The sequence below is a fragment of the Mus caroli genome, unplaced genomic scaffold, assembly GCF_978045245.1.
Source record: "Mus caroli unplaced genomic scaffold, Mus_caroli_1 scaffold_1, whole genome shotgun sequence".
Classification (NCBI taxonomy): Eukaryota; Metazoa; Chordata; class Mammalia; order Rodentia; family Muridae; genus Mus; species Mus caroli.
Genome location: NW_028227256.1, coordinates 21,621,713 through 21,644,339, shown reverse-complemented (window position 1 = coordinate 21,644,339; position 22,627 = coordinate 21,621,713). Strand labels below are relative to the sequence as shown.

At 38.8% G+C, this 22,627-nt stretch overlaps 1 protein-coding gene across 2 annotated transcripts in view; it reads left to right on the top strand.

Moving 5' to 3' along the window:
- Positions 1 to 22,627, top strand: part of Col19a1 (collagen type XIX alpha 1 chain) — a 314,640-nt gene that overhangs the window by 10,817 nt on the left and 281,196 nt on the right. For both annotated transcript variants that reach the window (XM_029483553.2, XM_021163060.3), the window contains exons 2-4: positions 1,451 to 1,577; positions 16,316 to 16,381; positions 17,820 to 17,919. In XM_029483553.2, coding sequence (XP_029339413.1) covers positions 1,487 to 1,577; positions 16,316 to 16,381; positions 17,820 to 17,919 — 257 coding nt within the window. In that variant the 5' untranslated portion in view covers positions 1,451 to 1,486. The remainder of the gene's footprint in view (positions 1 to 1,450; positions 1,578 to 16,315; positions 16,382 to 17,819; positions 17,920 to 22,627) is intronic.

Genomic DNA, 22,627 nt, shown 5'->3' with positions numbered 1-22,627 from the left:
AACAGCTAACTGTGTTAAAAGATTCTGAGTATCATCACCACAGAAATACAAGGTATCTCTACAGAAATACATATGTTCACAAGGTACATAAAATATGTTTAGTATCACTAATACTCAGGACAATACTAATCAAAACCACAGTGGGCCACTCTCTCATATCATTAGTATGGTATCTATAAAAATAAGGAAAATATCAATGTAACAGAGAGTATGGAGAAATCAACTCATCTGTGCACCCCTAGTGGAAATGTGACTGGTGTGGGTGGTTAGAGAAGCTGCACAGTGGCTCTTCAGGAAATTAAAAATATGAGAACCGTACTGTCTACCCTGTGTTTTCTTCTTTGAGCATATAAACAAGAGAATTGTAACTGGGGTCTTAGACTGATCCTGTGCATCTCTTCACAGCAGCCAAGAGATAGGAGCAAACAAATGTGCCTCGAGGAATGATGAACAAAACGAGCATCTGTAGACTGTATAGTATCACTAATAAACTGTTAGGATCTTATACTATCGGCTTGGAAACAGTTTAGTCAGTAAAGAGCTTGATGCACAAATGCAGGGACCAGCATTAATGCCCAGAAGTCACTTGAAAAAATTGGGTGTGTAAACCCAGCTCTGGGGAGAAGAGCTGGCTGGCCAGCTAGCCTACTCCAAGCAGAGAAAGTGAGCTGAATGAGAAACCTTGTCTCCAAAGAACAAGGCGGAGGGTTCCTAAGGGGTGATACCTGGGACTGACCTATGCCTTCCACACATACATATGTATATGTGCAGCTATAATCACATAAATTTACCTTTGGGTACATGCACACACACACACACACACACACACACACACACACACACACACACCAAAGATATTGTGCTAAATGAAATAAAGTCAACCAAATAAAGAAGACAAAAGTGGAATGACTCTGTGTATTTAAGATGCCTACAATAATTAAACTTCTAGCAAGGAATGCAAAGTAATATTTGAGGATTTGCAAAAAATGAGATGGCATGTTTTTGGTTAACAGGCATAGATCATCAGTTCTGTAAACTGACAAGAACTGTAAAGGTGGATGAGGCTGGGGATGGCAAAGCAATAGCAATGAATTTAATCCCACTAACATGCATGCCTCTAAATGGCTGGAATATGAATTTTATATTATATCTTACCATAAATTTTAAAATAAAAAGAGACAATATGGCTTTAAAATCACTAAAAAGGTGGGAGAAATTTAAGTGATAAGAGGCTGACTTTATGAGTAATCAATTGAGTTAATCGACTAAGAAGGATTCCAGAAATATTTCCCAAGCACTCATAAAAATGAAAGTGTGTATTGAAACACTCAATTGCATGTTAGAGCATCATATACCCTGATATATAATTATATGGTATGTGGATATCGATGTTTTTTGTGGCTGTGATGGAGAATACCAAACTTGAACTTGAACGTTTCTGCAATTACAGATCTGTGGCCATTTGTTTCCATGGTTACAAGGCACAATGAGGCACACTGGCTCTTGGAAATTGTGGACCTGGGTGACAACCTTCCTGCTTCCTGCCTGTACCTGTCTGACAGTCAGGGACAAGCCAGGTATGTGGGTCACCTCTCTACCTGATTGATTAATGTTATCTATAGTTCTTAAGCCATTAAAAAAAATCCATCGAAGCAAATCTTATTAAGGTTGGAGAGGCCACAGATTAGATTTGCTGATATAGACTAGAGAAATCAGTATTTTCTACTACTGACCTTCAGAGTGTGACCATGGCGAACTTCCAAACTTCATGTGCATGTTATCAAACTTTTGTCTGTAATTGAAACTTATAAATATGATTATATTCATGTATGCCTCTGTTCATACATCTGACATCATCTCACATTTTAGCCTTTAAAAATTATTTGTTCCTGTTATAAGTCTACAAGCTCACTACTAATTAGGATTAACAAGGACATGTCTACATTTAATTAAGAAGAAGTGAAAAACAGACTCAGAAGTGTAAAAAGAAATAGAGTTTAATTGCATGTCAGTTTTGTGGTATCTTAGAGGATAGAAACAAAAGGTGAATACATCTTTAAAGGATCCAAGAAAACAGATAGTATTTATTTTCAGTTATTAAATTTATGAATCTTGTCTTAAATATTCCCAAAGGGCTTTGCAGCGATTTGGAGCATTTATTTTATTTTATTATTTATTTATTTTACGTATATGAGTACACTGTTGCTCTCTTCAGACACACCAGAAGAGGGTATCAGATCCCATTACTGATGGCTGTGAGCCACCATGTGGTTGCTGGGACTTGAACTCAGGAACCTCTGAAAGAGCAGTTGGTGCTCTTAACCGCTGAGCCATCTCTTCAGCCGATTTGGAGCATTTATGTTCAGCAATGATTTTTAAAATTAACTGTGACTGAATAGATTATTAACCTATACATCCTTTATGTTGCAAGTTAGAGTGACTATATTAGAGAATATATAATGTGTGTGTGTGTGTGTGTGTGTGTGTGTGTGTGTGAGAGAGAGAGAGAGAGAGAGAGAGAGAGAGAGAGAGACTCCATGTTTACTGAGTACCACGTGAGATGTATTCAGGTGATAATCACAAATGGTGTTGTATTGTGAGACAGAACCTTGCTCTGTATATTCTCTTGAGCATTTCTTAAAAGTACTCCTCAGCTGGTTATCTTCCATTATTTTGTTTCAATCTCTAATGTTAGCAACTCGGTCATTTGTAAGAATGCTTGTCATCACCTCTGCCTCTGTTAAAATAATTACTTCACTGTAAGTAAAGAGAGGTAAATAGGTATAGACTCCCTCTCAAGGAGGCTTTTGATAAAAACTCACTTATAAATATTCAACAGATCCTTGTACATCTTAATTATTTGTCAATAATTTCACAGGGAGCCCATTTTCTTTGTTTGTTTGCTTTTTGTTTGTTTCTTTTCCAAGACAGGGTTTGTCTGTATAGCCCTGGCTATCCTGGAACTCACTCTGTAGACCAGGCTGGCCTTGAACTCAGAAATCTGCCTGCCTCTGCCTCCTAAGTGCTGGGATTAAAGGCGTGAGCCACCACTGCCCAGCTAGGAAGACTGAATTCTAAAACAATCCACAGGAATGTTTAAATGCTGTATTAATATATTAATACTATGGCTGTCACAGTCTTGGCAAAAAGCATCTTTTCTTCGGCGAGAAATAAGTGAACAGCAGCAGCAGCTAACAACTCCAGCCATGTTAAAGTAAAAAGAGCATAGGAAGAGTGACTGTATTCTGAAAATCTGCCCTTGTAAGTTTATTTTGCTTTAGGAAGAGCAGGGGATGTGTTGCAATTTAACACTGATGGCTGGGCTTCCTTATTTAGAATGGAAGATAAAGCTTTGTTTGAGTGGCCCAATATTTTGGCCATGCTAATATGTAGAAAACGGCTTTGAATGGAACCATGGTTAGAAGGATCTACTCAGACGGTTCTCTGGTTTTAGCAAGAGAAAGAGTCATGGCATGTACTGATACCTGACTGCTGTTGATGCCATGGTAAACTCAGGATTTTACACCTTTGACAAGCCAACCATTTGAGTCTAATGCAGGATGAATGCAGCATGTGGGAAAATACTCACTCTGGGGATAATTAATGCCATTTTATTTTCCTTCTGATTCACTCCTAAGCTGGTAATCTTCCGTTATTTTGTTTTAATGTCTAGCTTTAGTAATTTGTTTACTGTAAGAAGAAGGCTTGTCATGTTACACACACACACACACATACATATATGTATTCAAATGCATTCTAGCTCCAAATACCTTACTGAATTAGTTTCTTTGAAACATCTTTCCTTAAGAACCCAAGTCGTAATATTTACAAAACATTGCACTAAGGAGATTATTAGAGGCAAAACTGAGTTGTGTCAAGCGATTTGCTAGAGGGGTGCCTGCAAAGCAAGAAGCCATGTGTATTGCTTCACTTCAAGTGTCATTTGCATGAATTGAAAATCAGCACAGCATTGACGCCGGGTCGGTTGGAGAACATGACCCACTGCCACCAGGTCTGCCAGGAGACTCTTCTTGTGTCGTGCCTTGTGTGTCTGATTCACAGTGCAAGGTTCCCGTTTTAGTCTCCTCATGTGCAGACCTGTGTGTGTGGTCACTAACCGTTTACCGGAGGGAAGTGATTACGTCTAAAAATAAAGTCGAGCAAATCTGAGGGAGAGGCTAGGGTTTCAGGTCTGGACTTGGTGAGGTTGTCAACAGTTTACAGTTAAAACCAAATGTAAGAAAGGATAACTCAAGTCTCCGTGGCTGTCCTCCACTCTCTGACAGCATCAGTGTTTCCTTGGAATATTGTTGCAGGTGGGGCAGAATTTAAGAATAATTTGGAAGAGATTAAGCATATAAATTGAAAAATCTTGAATGCAGGCATTTCCAATTCTTTGATCAAGCTTACATTATATTCACATTATGGGATAAGATACATTTGTGTATTTTCATACTGACAATAATATCCACTTGACTGTTTGATAGCTTCACCTGCATTGTCAGGGTAGAGAAGAAAAGCATATTGACATATGTACAATGCTGGGCAATCTCCAAACGTGCTTTAATCAGTTGCTTAGAACTGGATCCTCTATAATAGAACTGTCCACATCACATGGTTAGTTTCTCTTAGTGTATCCTTAAGCATACATAATAAATTATTATAAGAAATCTTACAAAGGAAACCAGAGTGAAGAGCACAGGTGGAATCGAAGGCAGGGCGCCATCTAAGAGAACTTTTAAAAACAATTTCCAAACAGCACATAAGGTGTCTAGTTTATTCTGAAGACTCTCACGGGCTCAAGGTAACACAGAAGCCCTGTTAAGTCAATTCTCTGCTAAGTGAAAGGGAAATTTGCTATTCTGAAATATAGCTTATATTTGTTGATAAAAATCTCTTATTAACCTCATGTAGAAACTTTAAATAAATCTTAGTGCTCAGTATGGTACCTCTGAAAATCTTCAAAGCGACACACACATTGTACATAACTCCTAAATTTGGAGAGTAGCAGAAGAGTTTGTGTCCGGAGGACATGCCTCTTAGCCAAGTAACTCCTTCAGATGATTTGGACCCGAGCTTACTAGTGAAGGTACTTGTATGACTGCCTGTGGGCTCTCCCTTAAAATAGTTCTGTCCTGGTACTTTTTCTCATCTGCCACCCCCTTCATAGTATTTCTGCTACACTATAGTCCAGTATGCTTTGTCTACTCCTGTTAGCCACTGATTAGCTCCCAGCATTGAGCAGCACATAGTCCTCAAATGCTTTGCCAGCATATATAGTGTGTGACCAGGGGCTGGAAGCAGAGCCAGGAAGGATGAGTAGAGAAACCCCCCGACTACCTCCATTCTATCAGAAAGTCGTGTGGAAGAGTTAGGGGAAGGGCTAAGGAATGCAGAGGGGATGGGGACTCCACAGGAAGACCAACAAAGTCAACTAACCTGGATCCTTGGAGTTTCCAGAGACTGAACCTCCAACCAAAGAGCATACAAGGGCTGGACCCAGACTTCCCTGCACATATGTAGCAAATGTGCAGCTTGATCTTTATGGGAGTCCTTTAACAACTGGAGTGGAGGCTTACCCTGACTGTTGCCTGCCTGTGAATCCCATTCCTCTAACTGGTCAGTCTTGTCTGGCCTCAGTGGAAGAGGATGTACCTGGTCCTGCAGGGACTGTGGTTGCCTGGGTGGGTTGGTACCCAGAGGTGATTGCCCTCTTCTCAGAGATGAAGGGGAAGGGAGACATGGTAGAGGGTGAGTTTGCTTTGTGTACTGCAGATGATTTGATCAGGAAGTAAAGTGAATAAATACATTTAAAATACAGGATTCTGTTTTAACCTTTATATATATATGAGATGGCTTAGTCAGTAAAAGGCTTGCCTTTCAAGCAGAAGAACCTGAGTTCGATCCCCAGGACTTACTTAAAAAAAAAAAGTTCCAAGCATGGTGGCACACTCTTTTGATTTCAGCCATAGGGAAGCAGAGGCTTGCAGGTCAGTGAGCCTAGATTACAATATGAGTTGTAGGCCAGTGAGAGAAGTCTCAAAAAACAATGTGCATGGCTCTTGAAAAATGACATCGGTATGGTCCTCTGGTCTCCGTATACATGTGCACACATCTGTACACAAACCCATATACACATGTATACCTTCACACGCACACACACATACAATACAGAACACCCAAGAGATGTTTTCCATCTGTTTATGCAAACTAAGCAGTTCCACATCTGCAAATAGCCTCTGTCTTTACCTTCTCCAGTGCTTATCTTGAGGAGAAGTGGGATCATAAGTTAGGAAAGTAATTTTCCTTAATGAAGGCTTGAGATTGATAAGAGGACTACCAAATGAGCTAGATTTCAAATTATAGTTTAAGAAGTGAAATTCATCGCATACATTATGTATGTGTCTGTGGATCTGAAGAAAAGGAAGAATCAACTCAGAATAATCAAGGCACAATAATCAATCAATAAGCAAAGTGCCCCAGTTGCTAAGGCGCTCTCATTCTCATCTCTTCTTGTCAGACTTTCTGTGTGATTGATCGTCTGTCCCCATGCTTCAGAATGAGTTATGTCCTTCACTTTTTGTGTGTACTGCAGCTTTGATCTGTTTCAGTTTTGTAGTTCCCTTCCTTCCTTCCTTCCTTCCTTCCTTCCTTCCTTCCTTCCTTCCTTCCTTCCTTCCCTTCCTTCCCTCTTCCTCCTCCCTCCCTTCTCTGTCTGTCTGTCCTCCTTCCTCTTTCTCTCTGTTGTTAAAGATTTTAGTTGGTGTGTAATATTTGTATATATTTCTGTGATGCAATGTGGTGATTTGATATGCTTATACAGGTGTGGTGATCAAATATGGTAAGAGAATTGTACTGGCTAGTTTTGTGTCAACTTAACATAGGCTGGAGTTATCACAGAGAAAGGAGTTTCAGTTGAGGAAATGCCTCCACGAGATCCAGATGTAAGGTATTTTCTCAATTAGTGATCAAGGTGGGAGGTCCCCTTGTGGGTGGTGCCATCTCTGGGCTGGTAGTCTTGGGTTCTATAAGCGAGCAGCCTGAGCAAGACAGGGGAAGCAAGCCAGTAAGGAACATCCTTTCGTGGCCTCTGCATCAGCTCCTGCTTCCTGACCTGCCTGAGTTCCAGTCCTGACTTCCTTGGTGATGAACAGCAGTATGGAAGTGTAAGCTGAATAAACCCTTTCTTTCCCAACTTGCTTCTTGGACATGATGTTTGTGCAGGAATAGAAACCCTGACTAAGACAAGGATTTATATGTTCTTAAACATTTCTCTGTGTGGGAAAGTGTTAAATTCCTATTTTCTCATTGTTTCTAATAATTTATATTATAATAGTATAATAATTTTCATAATTTATAATTATGTATTGTTAACTTGCAGTTGTTTCTTCTGTAAGATGGAACATTGAAACCCATTTTTCAACTTTCCCCTTTCCCTCTTTCTCTCCCTCCCTTCCTCTCCTTCTCCTTCCATACCCTAACTCTCTCTCTCTTCCTTCCCCCCCTTCTCAAGTTTCTAGTTTTTGGAACAAACACCTAACATAAGGAACATATTTGGCCCACACTTTAGAGTTCAGTTTAGTTTCCAGCATGGCAAGAAAGTCACTGTACCAAAAGATTAAGATGACTGCTCTCTTTGGTTGGTGCAGAGGATGGCCCTATCTGACATCAATGGGAGGGGAAGCCTTTGGTCCTGTGGAGGCTTGATTTCCCTTTGTAAGGGGGTGCTGGAGGGGTGAGGAGACAAGAGTGGGTGAGTGGTGAAAGGTACACCCTCATAGAGGCAAAGATGGGGGATGGGATGGAGATTTGCAGAGGAGAGGGGGACAACATTTGAAATGTAAATAAATAAAATAACTTATAAGAAATTTCTGGTCAAATTGCAGCACAGTTGGGAAGCTGAGAGATGAATGTGGGTGTTTAGCTTGCTCTCTATTAATCAGCCCAGGCCCCCAGCCTACGGAATGATGCTGCCCAGGCTTATGTTGGGTTTCTTAACTCAATCAACCTAACAGAAGTCTCCCCCTAGATAGGCCACAAAGACTGTTGTCTAGTAATCCTGGATCCTTTAAGTTGACATTAAGCATCACACCTTCAAGGATTCGTGCTATTGCTATTCCACCCTCTACTTTTGACGAGGTGGGCTTTTCTTTTTGGGCATCAACATCTGAACAAGAACAGACAGTATTTTTCTTCCCATAGCAGACTTGTTCTACTTAACATAAGGTCCTCCAGTTATCCTCAGGCGTCCACCAATGAGCAGACCCCATTCATCTTTAGGGTGGAAGCCCACCATGTGTGGATTTACTACATTCTCTTTGTGCACTTACTTGCTAATAGACATTTTGGTTGACTCCATAGCTTGGCTGTTATGGATATTATTTTAATAAATACCTAAATGAACATTTTTGATGTAAGAATTATAGTCCACTTGGGGATATATCTAATCTAGTAGCGGGGTAGTCGGATCATGTGATAGTTTCATTCTGGGTTCTCTGAGAAATTCTCTACTATTTTCCACAGGAACTGTAACATGTTGGTATCATCAGTGAACAAGAGAGCTCCTCTCCATCGCCACCATCTCCATCTCCTTTTTGTCTTTTTGATCATTTGAATTAGAGCGAGATGTTCTCACTGAGTTTGGATTTGCATTTCCCTGATTCTGGGTGATGCTGGCATTTCCATGTTTTTTCCCCCCTTTTGTACATTGTCCTCGGAGAAATTCAGATAATTTGCCTGTTTTTAAATCAGTGTCTGTGTTGCTCTTGAGGTTTTAGAGTTCCTTTCATGTCTGGTTATTAACCATTAATCTCTAGTCAGCTGAATAGTTTGCAGATTTTTTTCCCATCTGCCTATTGTCTCTTTATTGACTGCTTCTTCTGTTATACATAGCTTCCCAGTTTTATACAATTCCACAATTCATAAACTTCTATGCAGCCATTTCAATTAACATCTCCTCAATCTTAACACTTCCAGACCCTTCCACGGAGTAATACACAAGCTGTCAAATAGGGGATTCCAGTGAGTCAGACTTTTATCTAGTTAAGCAGAGTAATTGTCCTTCCTGCTTCTAGTCATCCACCTGCCACGTCTTGCTGATTCTTGCTTCTCATTTCCTCTGCTTTTTCCCATCCCTGCTGCTTTGTCTGTAGTCCAGGCTAACATCATCTCTGGGCTCACAGAGTGTGGGAAAGCAAATAAAGTAGCCAGATAAAAATCTCAAGGACCAAGCTAAATCTGAAGTTTAGATAAATAATGAATGATGTTTTCATCTATGCCTGGGTATTCCAGATATTTTTATCAGTCTTACTTATGCTAAAATATTTTCATTATGTATCTGATATTTGATTATGAAACTTTTATTCATTTCCTATGTTGGGCAATCCTATATGGTTATAATGGGAAGACTTGGGTGAGCAGGGAAGGCTGAGCTCATGTAGGCACAGTTGAGTGGAGGTACAACAGCAATGAGGATAAGACACATGGACATCTACAAAACATCCGGCACAAAGATTCTGAGACAGAGGACAGCTCAGTCTAAGGAAGAAATGGTACAGAGGCCAGGATCCTGCAGTCGAGGGCAAGAGGGGCAATGAACCTCAGGCTACTGTGATTGTAAAAACTCTGACTTCTAAGTCTGCAAAGTCAAAAGATAGACCATAGGCTCTGGCACACTGACCAGAGCAATACCACTGTCTCCTATGAAACAGTGTTTCGCTTGTCTGTTCCCAGAAAACATAAATTGTTCTCTTCTGCATTAGTATTCTAAGTCTTTCTCTCAGACTTAACTCACACTTATTTGAGAGCTGTAATAGAGTCACCCATTTTTATCCACAAGAACTATGTTGTATATCCCACTGGCTGTTACAAGTTATGGTTAGCACTCAGCCTTACATACACTGTCTTCCCTATACATACATTGCTTACCTGTAATGAAGAGCAGCCTATAAATTGGACTCAGTAAGAGATTGACAGTAAAGCAGGTACCAAAAATAGAAAAATATGGACATTCTGTAATATACATTTAAATTAAAAATTATTTCTGGAATGTTTTCAATTAATATTTGCATATTTCAGTTGCACTTAGGTCACAGCTCATGATGCAAAACTCAGAACAGGAGTGCTGCTGTGGTGTATAATGCACAATGCCCTACTGCTAAAAGGCTGACATGTAGCGATGTACACACTTTGTTTTTATCTTTGTATTTAAATCATATTTAGATATATTCATTTTGTTTTATGTGTTTGAATGTCTTGTCTGCATGTGTACATGTGTATCATGTGGGTGTCTGGTGCCTGTAGATTTCAGAAGAGAATGCTGGATCTTCTGGGACTGAAGTATTGGTGGTGGTAAGCTACTGTGTCGATCCTAGGAACCCAGTTCTGTTTCTCTGCAAGAACAACAAGTGATCTTAACTGATGAACCATCCCTGTATACATTTTAGCAAAGTTAAAATACTAATTATATCCTCTCCCTGCAAATGACTCATTTTCTTTTCCTGCAATCCGTGAAGTGTTTTGTAAATACTAAGACCTTCAGTAAACTATAAAGAGTCTAATAGAACGTGCTTGCCTTTATTCTTCATGACGCTGAAAACTCAGTTTCCTCCGTAGCTTTTGTATACACATGAATGCATTTACCTCATGCTTTTTCCTAAACTAGAGTTGCAGAGCCAAATAACTCATATTCGATATGACCATCAGTAAACAAACACAACAAAACTGAAACAATAGATTTTAGCTGGTCTTAGATATGGGAAAAAAGGGGAACCAACCAATCAATCAATCAACCAACCAACCAATTCAAAAAAAAAAAAAAACCTAACAAAAAAGCTGAAGAAATCCCAACATGCTGTCAATTATTCTAGTGAATAAATACTATATAAAAATGATGACTTATGTAACTCAAAATAGAAGAAAAAGGAGCATGTATTTAAAGATGAGCAGGCTTTTTTCTTTGTCTTTTTGACAAACAAAACTGCTGTTTGTCTATATTTGTTTTTATTTTGTGTGTTTCAGGGATCTTGTTGAAAATTCCTTGCCTATAACCCTATTCTTATACATATGTTTAATGTTTCTCTGCATTATTAAAAATATTTCTTATGGAGCTAGAGATATGGCTCAGTGTTTATTGACACTTGGCACTTGTTGATCTTGCAGAGGACCTGGGTTCAGTTCCCAGCACCTACATGACAGGCTCACAACAGCATGAAACTGCAGGGCCAGGGCATCCAGTGCCCTCATGTGGCCTCTAGGAGCATTGCATGTATGTGATTCATGCATACGAACAGGCAAAACACCCATACATGAAAATTTTTAAAAATGTCTTATGAAAAGAAGAAAACTACTCTCAAGATTCTAGTAGGCCAAGGCTGCTGGTAAAAGCAGAAAGGAGCTGGCATGTTAGAGAGAGAGAGAGAGAGAGAGTGTGTGTGTGTGTGTGTGTGTAAAAGTGGGATTCATTTTTTAAGCCCATTTAAAACCAATGGGCACAAATGTATTTTATTAAAGAAGGGGGTTTCGTAGGTATGTTATTACTTTGTTTAGAATATGTTCTTGAGAGATGTTTAATAAGGAAGAAGGAAAAGTTGGTTTGCAAGAAATGTGTTTTACGCATGAAACTCAAGAAGAACGAAGACAAAGTGTGGACACTTTGCCCCTTCTTAGAATTAGGAACAAAACACCCATGGAAGGAGTTACAGAGACAAAGTTTGGAGCTGAGACAAAAGGATGGACCATCTAGAGACTGCCATATCCGGGGACCCATCCCATAATCAGCCTCCAAACGCTAACACCATTGCATACACTAGCAAGATTTTGCTGACAGGACCCAGATAGAGCTGTCTCTTGTGAGACTATGCCAGTGGCTGGCAAACACAGAAGTGGATGCTCACAGTCAGCTATTGTATGGAACACAGGCCCCCAATGGAGGAGCTAGAGAAAGTACCCAAGGAGCTTAAGGGATCTGCAACCCTATAGGTGGAACTACAATATGAACTAACCAGTACCCCCCTGGAGCTCGTGTCTCTAGCTGCATATGTATCAGCAGATGGCCTAGTCGGCCATCAGTGGAAAGAGAGGCCCATTGGTTGTGCAAACTTTATATGCCCCAGTACAGGGGAACGCCAGGGCCAAGAAGTGGGAGTGGGTGGGGGAGCGGGCAGGGGACTTTTGGGATAGCATTGGAAATGTAAATGAAATAAATACCCAATTAAAAAAACATATATATATATATATAAAGAAATGTGTTTTATTCTGAACTCTGCCATTGAGTAGCTCAGTGACTGTGTTTCTCTAGGGTGACTCTTTTTCAGAAGACCAGGGAATAGAGGGTTAAGAGATGCTTCATCTTTAAAGGCAAGTGAGATAAAGTCATGATGTATGCAAAGTTGAGCTGCTGATTTCCTTTCTGTTTCCTGCAGCTCTTTTCAGGATCCCAGCAGCCTCATAGACAGCCCAGGTCTTTCAAGCCATGTAAAGAGGAAATTATGTCTGACAATGATCAGCATTAACACTTCAGCACGCATCTGCTGAAGTGACTTGAATTTGCTTGTGAGAAACTGTTGAGTTCTGCAAGCACTGCATCTTTCTGAAAAGGATGGCATTCATTACTCTTAGAAATACTCCAGAGAGCCTCTGAGGGACAGAGTTACTGTGCATGGTCCTGTTTCGACAAATATTGTGACATTTGAGTCTAATGCATAAGTCTAAAGTCACATTAGTATTAAAATGCAGATGTATGTTTGTATGTTAATATTTTAATAAATTAACATATTCAACCTGTAATAGTTAAAATTTTTATTAAATTGTTTTATATTAAAATGTTTTTAATATAAAATGTTTTATATTAAAATGCATATATCAATATTTAAATTAATTAGCATATCTAGCTTATGGATTGGCATTGTCAGTTTTGTGCAGCAAATTCATGAATCTTCATGAATTTATCTTATTGTGCCTTAAATCTTAAAACACTTGGTTTTAATTTGCTTTGCTCATCTGTTCGCAACAAAGCATGTGGTCTAAGGTAGGAAATGGCATTTATGTTTTATAAACTGAATACTTTTAGTGGAGAAATATATAACTATTGCTGGAAATGTTGAATCTCATTTATTTTCAGAGCAGGGTGTTTATTCCGTTGACATCAACATCCATTTGCTAGGAAGAGTTTAAATGAGATTTACAGTTTCCTACTGGAGACAGGCCACACACCTCCCCCTCCCTACCAAAGCCTCACAGCAGGGAAGCCCTTCTGCTGCCCAGAGATTTATCCCCTCAATCACATACTGAACCTTTCCTGTATGTGCACACAGGACGAAGAATGTTAGGTTCTTCTTACCAGTTATTGGCTTATAGATATCCGCAGCCAATATACATTTTTATTGGAATTGTTTTGTAAATTTAAATTACAGAATTGTTTTTAGGTCAAAATATTTACTCAAGAGGGCTATTGGGTTTCCCACTGTGTTGAGATTTTGCATATATATATATATATATATATATATATATATATATATATATATGGCTGATGTCAGTAGACGTTAAAGGCACAACATGTGGGATTTTTTTTACATGTGTCTGTGTACACTTGTATAATTATTACCCCAGTAAAATCATAAAATATATCCTGGATTCTAGAAGATTTCTGTGTACCTGTCCTGAGGCAACACCTCTCTATGGTAATCACTCCTCTGAAGCAAATTGGTTATATAATTATCACATTAATGGAATAGGTAGCATTTATTTAGGGGAGATGATACTTCCCTAGATAATTTACCTCTAAGGTCAAACAGTTTCATGTATCAAGTCAAATAATCCTCCCCCCTCCCTTCCTTCCTTCCTTCCTTCCTCCCTCCCTCCCTCCCTCCCTCCCTCCCTCCCTCCCTCCCTCCCTCCCTTCCTTCCTTCCTTCCTTCCTTCCTTCCTTCCTTCCTTCCTTCCTTCCTTCCTTCCTCCCTTCCTCCCCCCACCCCCCAGCTATCCAGGTTTTTCATTGTTTATTCCATAGTATGACCTCTTGTTGATAAATTTTTAGGTTGTGACTCTCTAAGTAACAATAGCATGGGCAGCCTTATCTAAAAAGATCATTTGCAGTCCGGTTTGGCTTTTATGTCTCTTTGGGTCATTGAGTTTTCTTACTTAGAGTCATACATCGTTAACTTCCATAAATCCTGTCAAACAGTTTTTTCACGTGGTCCTGCCACTTTCCACCACCACATGCCACGTAGAAGCTTGGGAAATGTCACCCTTTGCCACACTCTCATCAACACTACCAGTGACAGTTCTTTAATTTGAGTAATTTAACAGAATCTTAGTAGTGCTTCCTTTCCACTTCTTGATTACTAATGAAGTGGAACACTTCTGATTATGTGGGCTGGTAATTTGGATATTCTGTCTTGTGAAGTGTGAAAAGTGTTTTGAAACAAACCTTTTTATGATTTGCTCATTTGTGGGAGCCCAGGGTTTGTTCTGGGTACAGTACTTCGCTGCATAGTTTCTCAGCTAGTGTGGTTTGCCCCTCTCTTTAAGGTATATGTGTTATAAACACCTTCTCCTATTTGATGGCTTGTCTTCTCACACATCTGATCTTTTGAGTAACACGTCTTTTAATTTTAATGGAGACCTGTTTACCAGTATTTTCTTTTGACAGTAATGCTTTGTCTCTTTCAAAATATCCTTTGCTTGTCTGGTTTCACAAAGCTTTATGCATTACTGAACCTCTTTAGGTTTTACTTCTCACACTTATAATAATGTATTCCAGTTTCTGCATGTGGTGTGAAGATCAAGATTCAGTGATTTCCTGTATCAATGCCTAACACCAGACCCCACTGGTTGAAAAGACCTTCCATTTCCCATTAAATTGCTGTAGTTTCCCCCCCACCCCCCAGTAAATGAAGCTATATGTGGAAGGGTCTGCATTTGGACTTCCTACTCTGTCTGATTGATGTGTCTTTCTATATGTACACCAATGCCATGTTAAAAGAATTCCTGGTATCTCATGGTCTGTCTCCAAGTTACTGTTCAACTTTGCCTTTAGCTATTTTTTGTTTCTTTGTTCTTCCATTTAAACTAAAGAATAAGCTTGCCAGTTCTCAAGCACACACCACACACACACACACACACACACACACACACACACACACATACCCACAATACACACACACACATACACACACACACACACAAACACACACACACACACACACACACACACACACAAACACACACACACACCGTGACTTATAGGAATTGTTTGACTTGTAAGATATGTGTAGCCCTATTTAAACCTTGAGAGCCTTCTAGTTAAATATGCTATGCTGAGTCCATCTAACCAACTTTAGTCTGTGTGCACTTTTCAGACGAAGGGCTGAGGCATTCAGTGATTAACTGGGAAATCAGAGGTTTTCACTTTCAGCCAAGCAGATGAACAGTTTGGTCATAAGCAGTTTATTTCCTGTTTGTACTATAAAATTTAAGATATAAACCTTTGACATGTGGAAAATTCAACGTGTGACTGGATGATGTACTTAGATTAGGAGTGTAGCTGTGGCATGATTTGAAAATCGGGTGGCAGTTTTGTCTGCACTCTTTCGTTAGTAGGTCTGAATTAGATTTAAATATATCAGTTCAAACAATAATGTGTGTATAGATTATAGATTACTGCATTTGTATGATGTGGTTTTATTAGACACATAAATTCATTGAATAGAGATTAACTTTATCTTTATCTCTCTGAATATCATTGACAAAGTATTAATTTTCTCAATTTTTATCATATAAGACGATCTCTACTTTCTAATTATGCTTAGGTTTTGTTTTTTTCTTTTTCTGTTCATGTTCCATTGTGTCATAAAAGTTTACAATCATGATCATCTGATTACAAAACCTGGATAAAGTTATGATAAAATACAGCAGGAACTCACTTGTTTAACTGGTTGGATTGAAGAGTTTAATGAAGCTGTGAAATTCAGCTGATTCCTATTGTCAAAACTATAGAAACATATGGATGTTTGAGCAATAGTGATAACACTCGTCCATGTAAGTGTGTTTTCACTATGGGCCAGGCAATATTCTAAATATTTTATATGAACAAACATTAAACTTTCATAGACATACAGAGGGGAGGATAGCATTATCCTCACTTTACAGAAATCTAATAAATGATTCAATTAGGTTTTATTTTCAATTTTATCTTCTTTATGATTTTTATGGTAGCAGTCAACTTTATTTGGGAAAAGTACAATGGGAAATTTAGTTCAAATTGTTTGTTTGTTTATTTATTTATTTATTTATTTATTTATTTATTTTTAAATAGAAACAACCTGCCCTACACTGAGAACAGAGAGATATCAAGATGACAGAAACAAATCTGAATTGTCAGGTAAGCATTATAATTCTTTGCTAGGTAGCACTTTGTACAAAGCTATCACCAGATACACCATAGCCCAATGTTTGGGAGGCATCATTATCAGAAATTTTGTGGGGTCCCTTCATAGTGGCCAGATGCTGTATGGTTGAGGCCCCAGGGAGTGGGGATTCGGAGAGGGTAAAGTATATTATCTCATTAAAGGAATAATCATTCCTCCCATCTCTACAGTAGGACTTAACAGTGAATGCACTGTCCTAGGGTGGCTCCTCAGCCAGCTCATTGACCCGCCAGATGGAAAGTTAGGTCTCCACCAAGCCAGAGATTTTATCCCCCGACCAGAAGGTGAGCCTTAGTGCGACTTTACCCGCATTACTGGTTAAGATCACAGCATCCACATAGGGAAGTAAATGCTGAAGGAGAAATACTGACAGCAGAGTTCCTTATTGTCTCATCTCAGAGTAGCAGCAAGTCCCTGTCCCGTTTCTGAAAGGAGAGAAGAATATTTATGAGGTGTTTTAGCATCCAGATGTGGTCACGATTTCCATACAATTTTGGTGCAACATTTTTTATATTTTTTATTTTTTCTAATTTTTTGGCTATTAATGTTGTCATTTCTGGATTTTTTTATTATTGTCATTTTCTTTGCTTGTTTGCTTGCTTGTTTTTTGTTTGTTTGTTTGTTTGTTTGTTTGTTTTGTTTGTTGTTTTTGACCAGGTCATCCCAGGCTGGTCTCCTCCTGCTTCAGTCTCTGAAGTGTGTGGCTCTAAGACCAGCCAACATTCCTATTCTTCTCTCCCACCTTCCTTTCCATCGCCTCTCTCTGTTTTCTCCAACACTCTCGCACACTCGAGATGATAACGTGTATGCTGAGTCTGGATTCTAAGCATTTCCTCACGTTCCTATAATTCTCCTGAAGTATGGTTTTGTAAGATGCTGTCCAGATTTTAAACCAATTACTACTACTTTTTACTCCAATTTTCTGCTTACACGTTAGAGATGGCACAATGAACTATTGTAATAAATTGCTTAGGTCAATTCCTAGATTAAATCGGAGTGATGTTTTATTCCCTGTAAACATCTGTGAGGGTGGTAAGCATGCGCAATCTTAGCTAGGCTGGTGTCGGAGGATTGGTTTGCATTCAGACCAGGCAAAGCCAAAAAGAAAAAAAAAACAACGATATTTATGATCTGTTCTTTAGAAAGATGGCTGTACCTTTTGCATGCAAAGAGAATTTTATTCTTCTGTACCATAAAAGGAAAATTTAAAAAAAAAATGGAACACATTTGCTGATTTCAAACAGGAGTTTTTATTTTTGTTTGTTTTGTTTGTTTGTTTGTTTTTTGTTTTTAATCAATCAACCTGTGGATATGGATAACAAAGAATCCTGTTTAAAGATCAATACGTCTGTGAGTTTATTGCTGGTTTTAATAACATGTCACATCTTTCAGGCTTTGATCTGGGAGAAAGCTTTGCTCTGAGGCGTGCATTTTGCGAAGGTGATAAAACCTGTTTCAAGTTGGGAAGCGCGCTTCTTATTAGAGACACTGTGTGAGTAAAGTAATTTGTTTTTCTTTTCATGTTAACAATGCTACAAAAATTATTTTCTAAGGATATTCCAAATTATTGCTCAAAAATTAAAAAGCTCAGTAGTGTACCCCAAAACTGTAACAAATACACAACAATTTATTATTGATAAAACTCTGAAATCAAACCTTTTATATGCATAAAGAAATAGTCTTTAGAAAATTAAATATATTTTTTTGGGAGAAACCTTATTAACATTTAACATAGACATAACCGATGTTATATTTTTAAATGTGAACGTTGAAATATAAGGCTCAATGTAGATTCAGAGACAAAAGACTAGTACTATATTTATTCCCGTGTATATTCTGCTCTGTGATTAATTCAAATAACAGCTTACCCTTGGGTGCTCTCTTTGTATACGGAATAGAGTTTAAAGGGTAGAGAAATTGTTTTGCAGGGCTTTTTGTTTGTTTGCTATTTGTATCTTGGGTCAGACTTGAACATTCCTGTGTGTAAATGTACCATTGTGGAAAAGCAATATGTTCGCCCTGGTCTTAGCATGCACATAGATGTCTTCGTGTGAAAATGAATTGACATGCGTGCGTGTTCTCGCTTTCCTCAGGAGTCTTCTTGCCTATCCTGAGATTCTTTGTTTTAGACTTCCTGTTTTGTGACACTTTGGATTACTTTAATTTAATGACGTTCTTCTGTTCATTCACTGATGGGAAACAAAGACACTGAGGAATAGCATAATTTGATGTTGCAGGGAATATTAGGAGGGAATGTCACGTGGGGGGCAGGGGCTTCTGTCCGGTGCCATAAGGTATAGCTGTTTATGGGACCTCATGAGCAGCCACTGAGGACAGCCCAGCAGTTCCGTGCTTGGTTATGCATATGCTGTAAGGAAAAGCAAGGCACACATACGTGCATGGTGTATGGCGTGTGTGTGTGTGTGTGTGTGTGTGTGTGAGTGAGTGTGTGTGTCTGTGCCCACACTTATGGAGGGGGAGGTTAACTAGTAGTAGATGACATTTATTAATACATTTAGAAAAGACAATACATTATGTTCAAAAATTAAGATGCATTTTTTTCTTACTTCTTTTTTTTTCCCCTATTGATCTAAATCCCAGCAATCCTGGCAATGTGGGAAAAGAATTGATTGGACCGAATCATTTTAAGTTCACTGGACTTTTAGGAAAGCAGATTAAGCTGATTTGAACGGTACTTTCACTACTAGGCAATGCTGTTCTCCCCTTGAGTCCACAGGATTATAAATGTTAGGCTTGAATTGAAATTCGTTTCCAACCTTAGCTCTAAATCAGTCCTCAGCCTCTAGACAATCAATGAAAGTGCATTTTCTGGCTCTGCAGAGCATAACCCTTTCCCACCACGACAGGAAACGGGGAGGGTGTCTGGTTAAACCAACTCCCGAGTGTCAAGTCTCTTGACTCATCCCCAGGTTCGTTTTGCTCAGGCAGCCAAGTGTGCTAGGATGCTTCTCTGGCATATGCCATTTTGGGTTTTCAATGGGCCTGGAGTAAAGTTGCAGCTATTTATACGTTTGTAAATAAGCTGCCCTGCGGAGTCAGCATGGGAAAAGGCGGATGCTATTTTATATGGAAAATGAAAATGCTCTCCGTGCCTGAACTTGCTTTTATTGTTCTGGCACATTCGTTCCACTTGACATTCAGGAGAGAAGAAGCCTTCTGAGTGTGGGAATCAGAAACCTATCTGAGGCTCAATATCTTCAGCCTGGCTTCTTGAGAGACACCCAAAGTTTGCTCAGGCGAGGGTTTTCAAGATATCTATCTTTATAGCTTTATTACTGTACACTTAGAGCTATATTGACTCTAGGGTATCTGAAGCGCTTGCTATGTTTTTCATAATTTGAAACTCCTGATTCTTCAGTACTTCTTGAGCTAACAAAAGGTGATTGTTAGAGACTGGCTCTTTAAAAGAATCTAGGTGGCCTACTATTTAGTTGTCTGAATTATCTTTTCAGAGTAAGTTTTTTGTCCCGCTCTTAGGGTTCTTAGAGTCATTGATAAAAGTATTGAAGAATGGATTCAAATGGATCCTTGAAAACAATTTTATTGGTGTTGCAAAGAGAAACACCGAGGGTATCTAAGTGGCAAACCTCATCAGCTGCCCAGAGAAGGAGAAGGGGAGAGAAAAGAAAACCATGATTTTTGACAGGTAGAGGCATGTCTGGGAGTAAGGAGGCCTGGAGTGTCAGGGAGGGAAAGTTTGCTTCGCTTAGAGTATAAAGGTCTCCATATAAATGGTGGAAAGAAAAGGGAAAGTTACTTTTCTGTGTAATTCTGAGAAGTTAGTGGATGCACTCTATATGGATACTGCTCAGATGCACTCTGTAAGACAATGTGCTATGGGGAGGAGTCCAGGGAGGACAGGAACAGTACCATCAAAGGAAAACTATTCCACCTATCTCTTTAGCTTGTCTTAGGGGGGGGGGGTGTCTACCTTCCTTGGACCTTGGACAGGCAACTGACCTGGCCCAACTGGGATATTACGTCATCACCTAGGCCAGAGATTCTTTTCTCTCTTCTGGATGGAGTTTTTTCTTCATGAGCTTTAATTACTACTCACAATGCAAGGGCGATGGCTCATAAATTTTGAATTTCTACGTATTATTGATTCTAAAGTCATGGTGCTCAGAGCTGGATTGGAAAATAGATGATAAAGTTCAAGACACATATTTTCTGAATTATTATTGATTCCAATGTGGCAAATCACCCTATCTCTCAGGCTATTTATTTATATACTTATTTAGATAGTGACTGTCTGGAATACTATGTTAACGTGGATTCCGGGCTGTACCGATTTTTGTAGATTTTTAGCACTATGACCCTTCAGGAGAAAGGAAAGTGTGACTCAAATGAGTTTCAAATCTGTAACTGCTCTGACTTATGATAAAAGTCTGGAAGATGTTGGATTTTGCATCTGAAGTAACACCTATGAATAAGGGTAAAGGGATTCTAGCCATGAAAAATATCCAGCTAATATGACTTTATGAGCTAGGATAACATTCTTTATTTGTGAAGTATTTAACACATATGGCATTGGGTGTGTTAACAATCTTAACCTTTTGCAATACTAAAAATATTCTACCTAGAATGGAATAAATACATTCTGATTTTTGTTACCAAAATAATCTCTAGTGAGAGGAGTCATCTTCTCTGTCCCATTAATTACATTGTTGGTTACTTTACGAAAGCAGGGTTATATAGTTCCAAGCTTTTCATAGATGTCAGGGATAGTCAAGGAGAGGGTAATGGTGGATATGAGAGGCCAGGAGAGGAGGTGGATTAGTTTACTTTCCTTTGAAAAAATGTTGTGACCAAAAAAGGCTTGTGAAAGACAGAGTTTATTTTGACTTATGCTTACAGATGGAGAGTCCATAAAGTCAGGGGAGGTGGGGCTGGTAGCAGGTGGCTGGAACAGGGAGCATCTTCAACTACATAAAGAAAATAGAATATACCAGAAGTAGGCAAGGCTGTGATCTCTCAAAGCAGACCTTCAGAGATGTGTTTGCCTTAGTAAATTTGAACCACCTCCATAGACAGCATTGCTCTCTGGGAACCAAGTGTTCAGATACTTGAGCCTTTGGTGGGGCTTTTCTTATTTAAAACTACCATAGTTTGGTAGCAGAAATGATGGTGAGGGGTGACAGTAGACATTAAGTTACAATGAGATGGGAGTAAGTCTTGGCTTTGGATTGTATAGAAGGGTAGTCACAGATAACAATAGTACATTGTACATTTCATAAAGACAGAAAAAGATCTGGAAAGTGTCTCCTTAAAGAATTGATGACCATTTGAGGTGGTAAATATGTTTAATTTAACTTTAATATCATACAGGGCATATATGTCTCAAAATTATATGATACCCCATTACTATGTAATAATTTATATATATAATTAGAGTAAATTTAAAGATAGGAAATGTGCTTGCAGTCCATCGAGAGGGTAGAAGTGTCAATAAGCAATAAAAAATGTTAAGAAAATGTCATATAAATAAAAACTGAACATGTCTCAAAAGGAGGGAGTAATAAGTAGAAGTATTCTGATTTGTATTTTTGTCCTTTAGACTTTTTCAAGGTTTCCATACTTTAGCATCTCCTTCAGAAATCACCTGAACCTGAGTAGTACACAGGATAGCTTATGTCAAAATGTACATCTTGTCTTTGCTGAATGATGGATCTCATGAACATGGCTCTTTTTCACATGGACTTTTATACAAGCTCAGGTCTATAATAGCCGGGTCTTATAGGGAGAACAACAAAATGCAGGAAGGTGACTTTTAATCTCTAGGTATGATTATTTCCGATAGTCTGATGTAAATAAAAATCCATCTTTAGGGATCTTGATAGAGAGTACTAACTCTGCTCTATCACCTTCATATCCTTGTGTATTTTGTACTTTCTGAAGTCTTCTGTAACATTAGGGCCTGTGGTTTTAAATTCATATCTGTTGTTTTTAAACTTAAAACTCATGCAATTACAAATAAGGGTGAGAGTGCTTTCTAACTACCATAGATGCTCCTAGATGGTTTTGTTAGATAAAGAATGAGTAGCAAGTAGCCTTGGTAAGTCCCTGAAACTCATGTAATCAAAGTTTATTTCAGTCAACAGACTCTGAGCTCCTTATGGCTCAGCACTGATGACACGAAGGCTTCCACTGGTAGGGGATCTGACTCTGTCTTTTCTTCC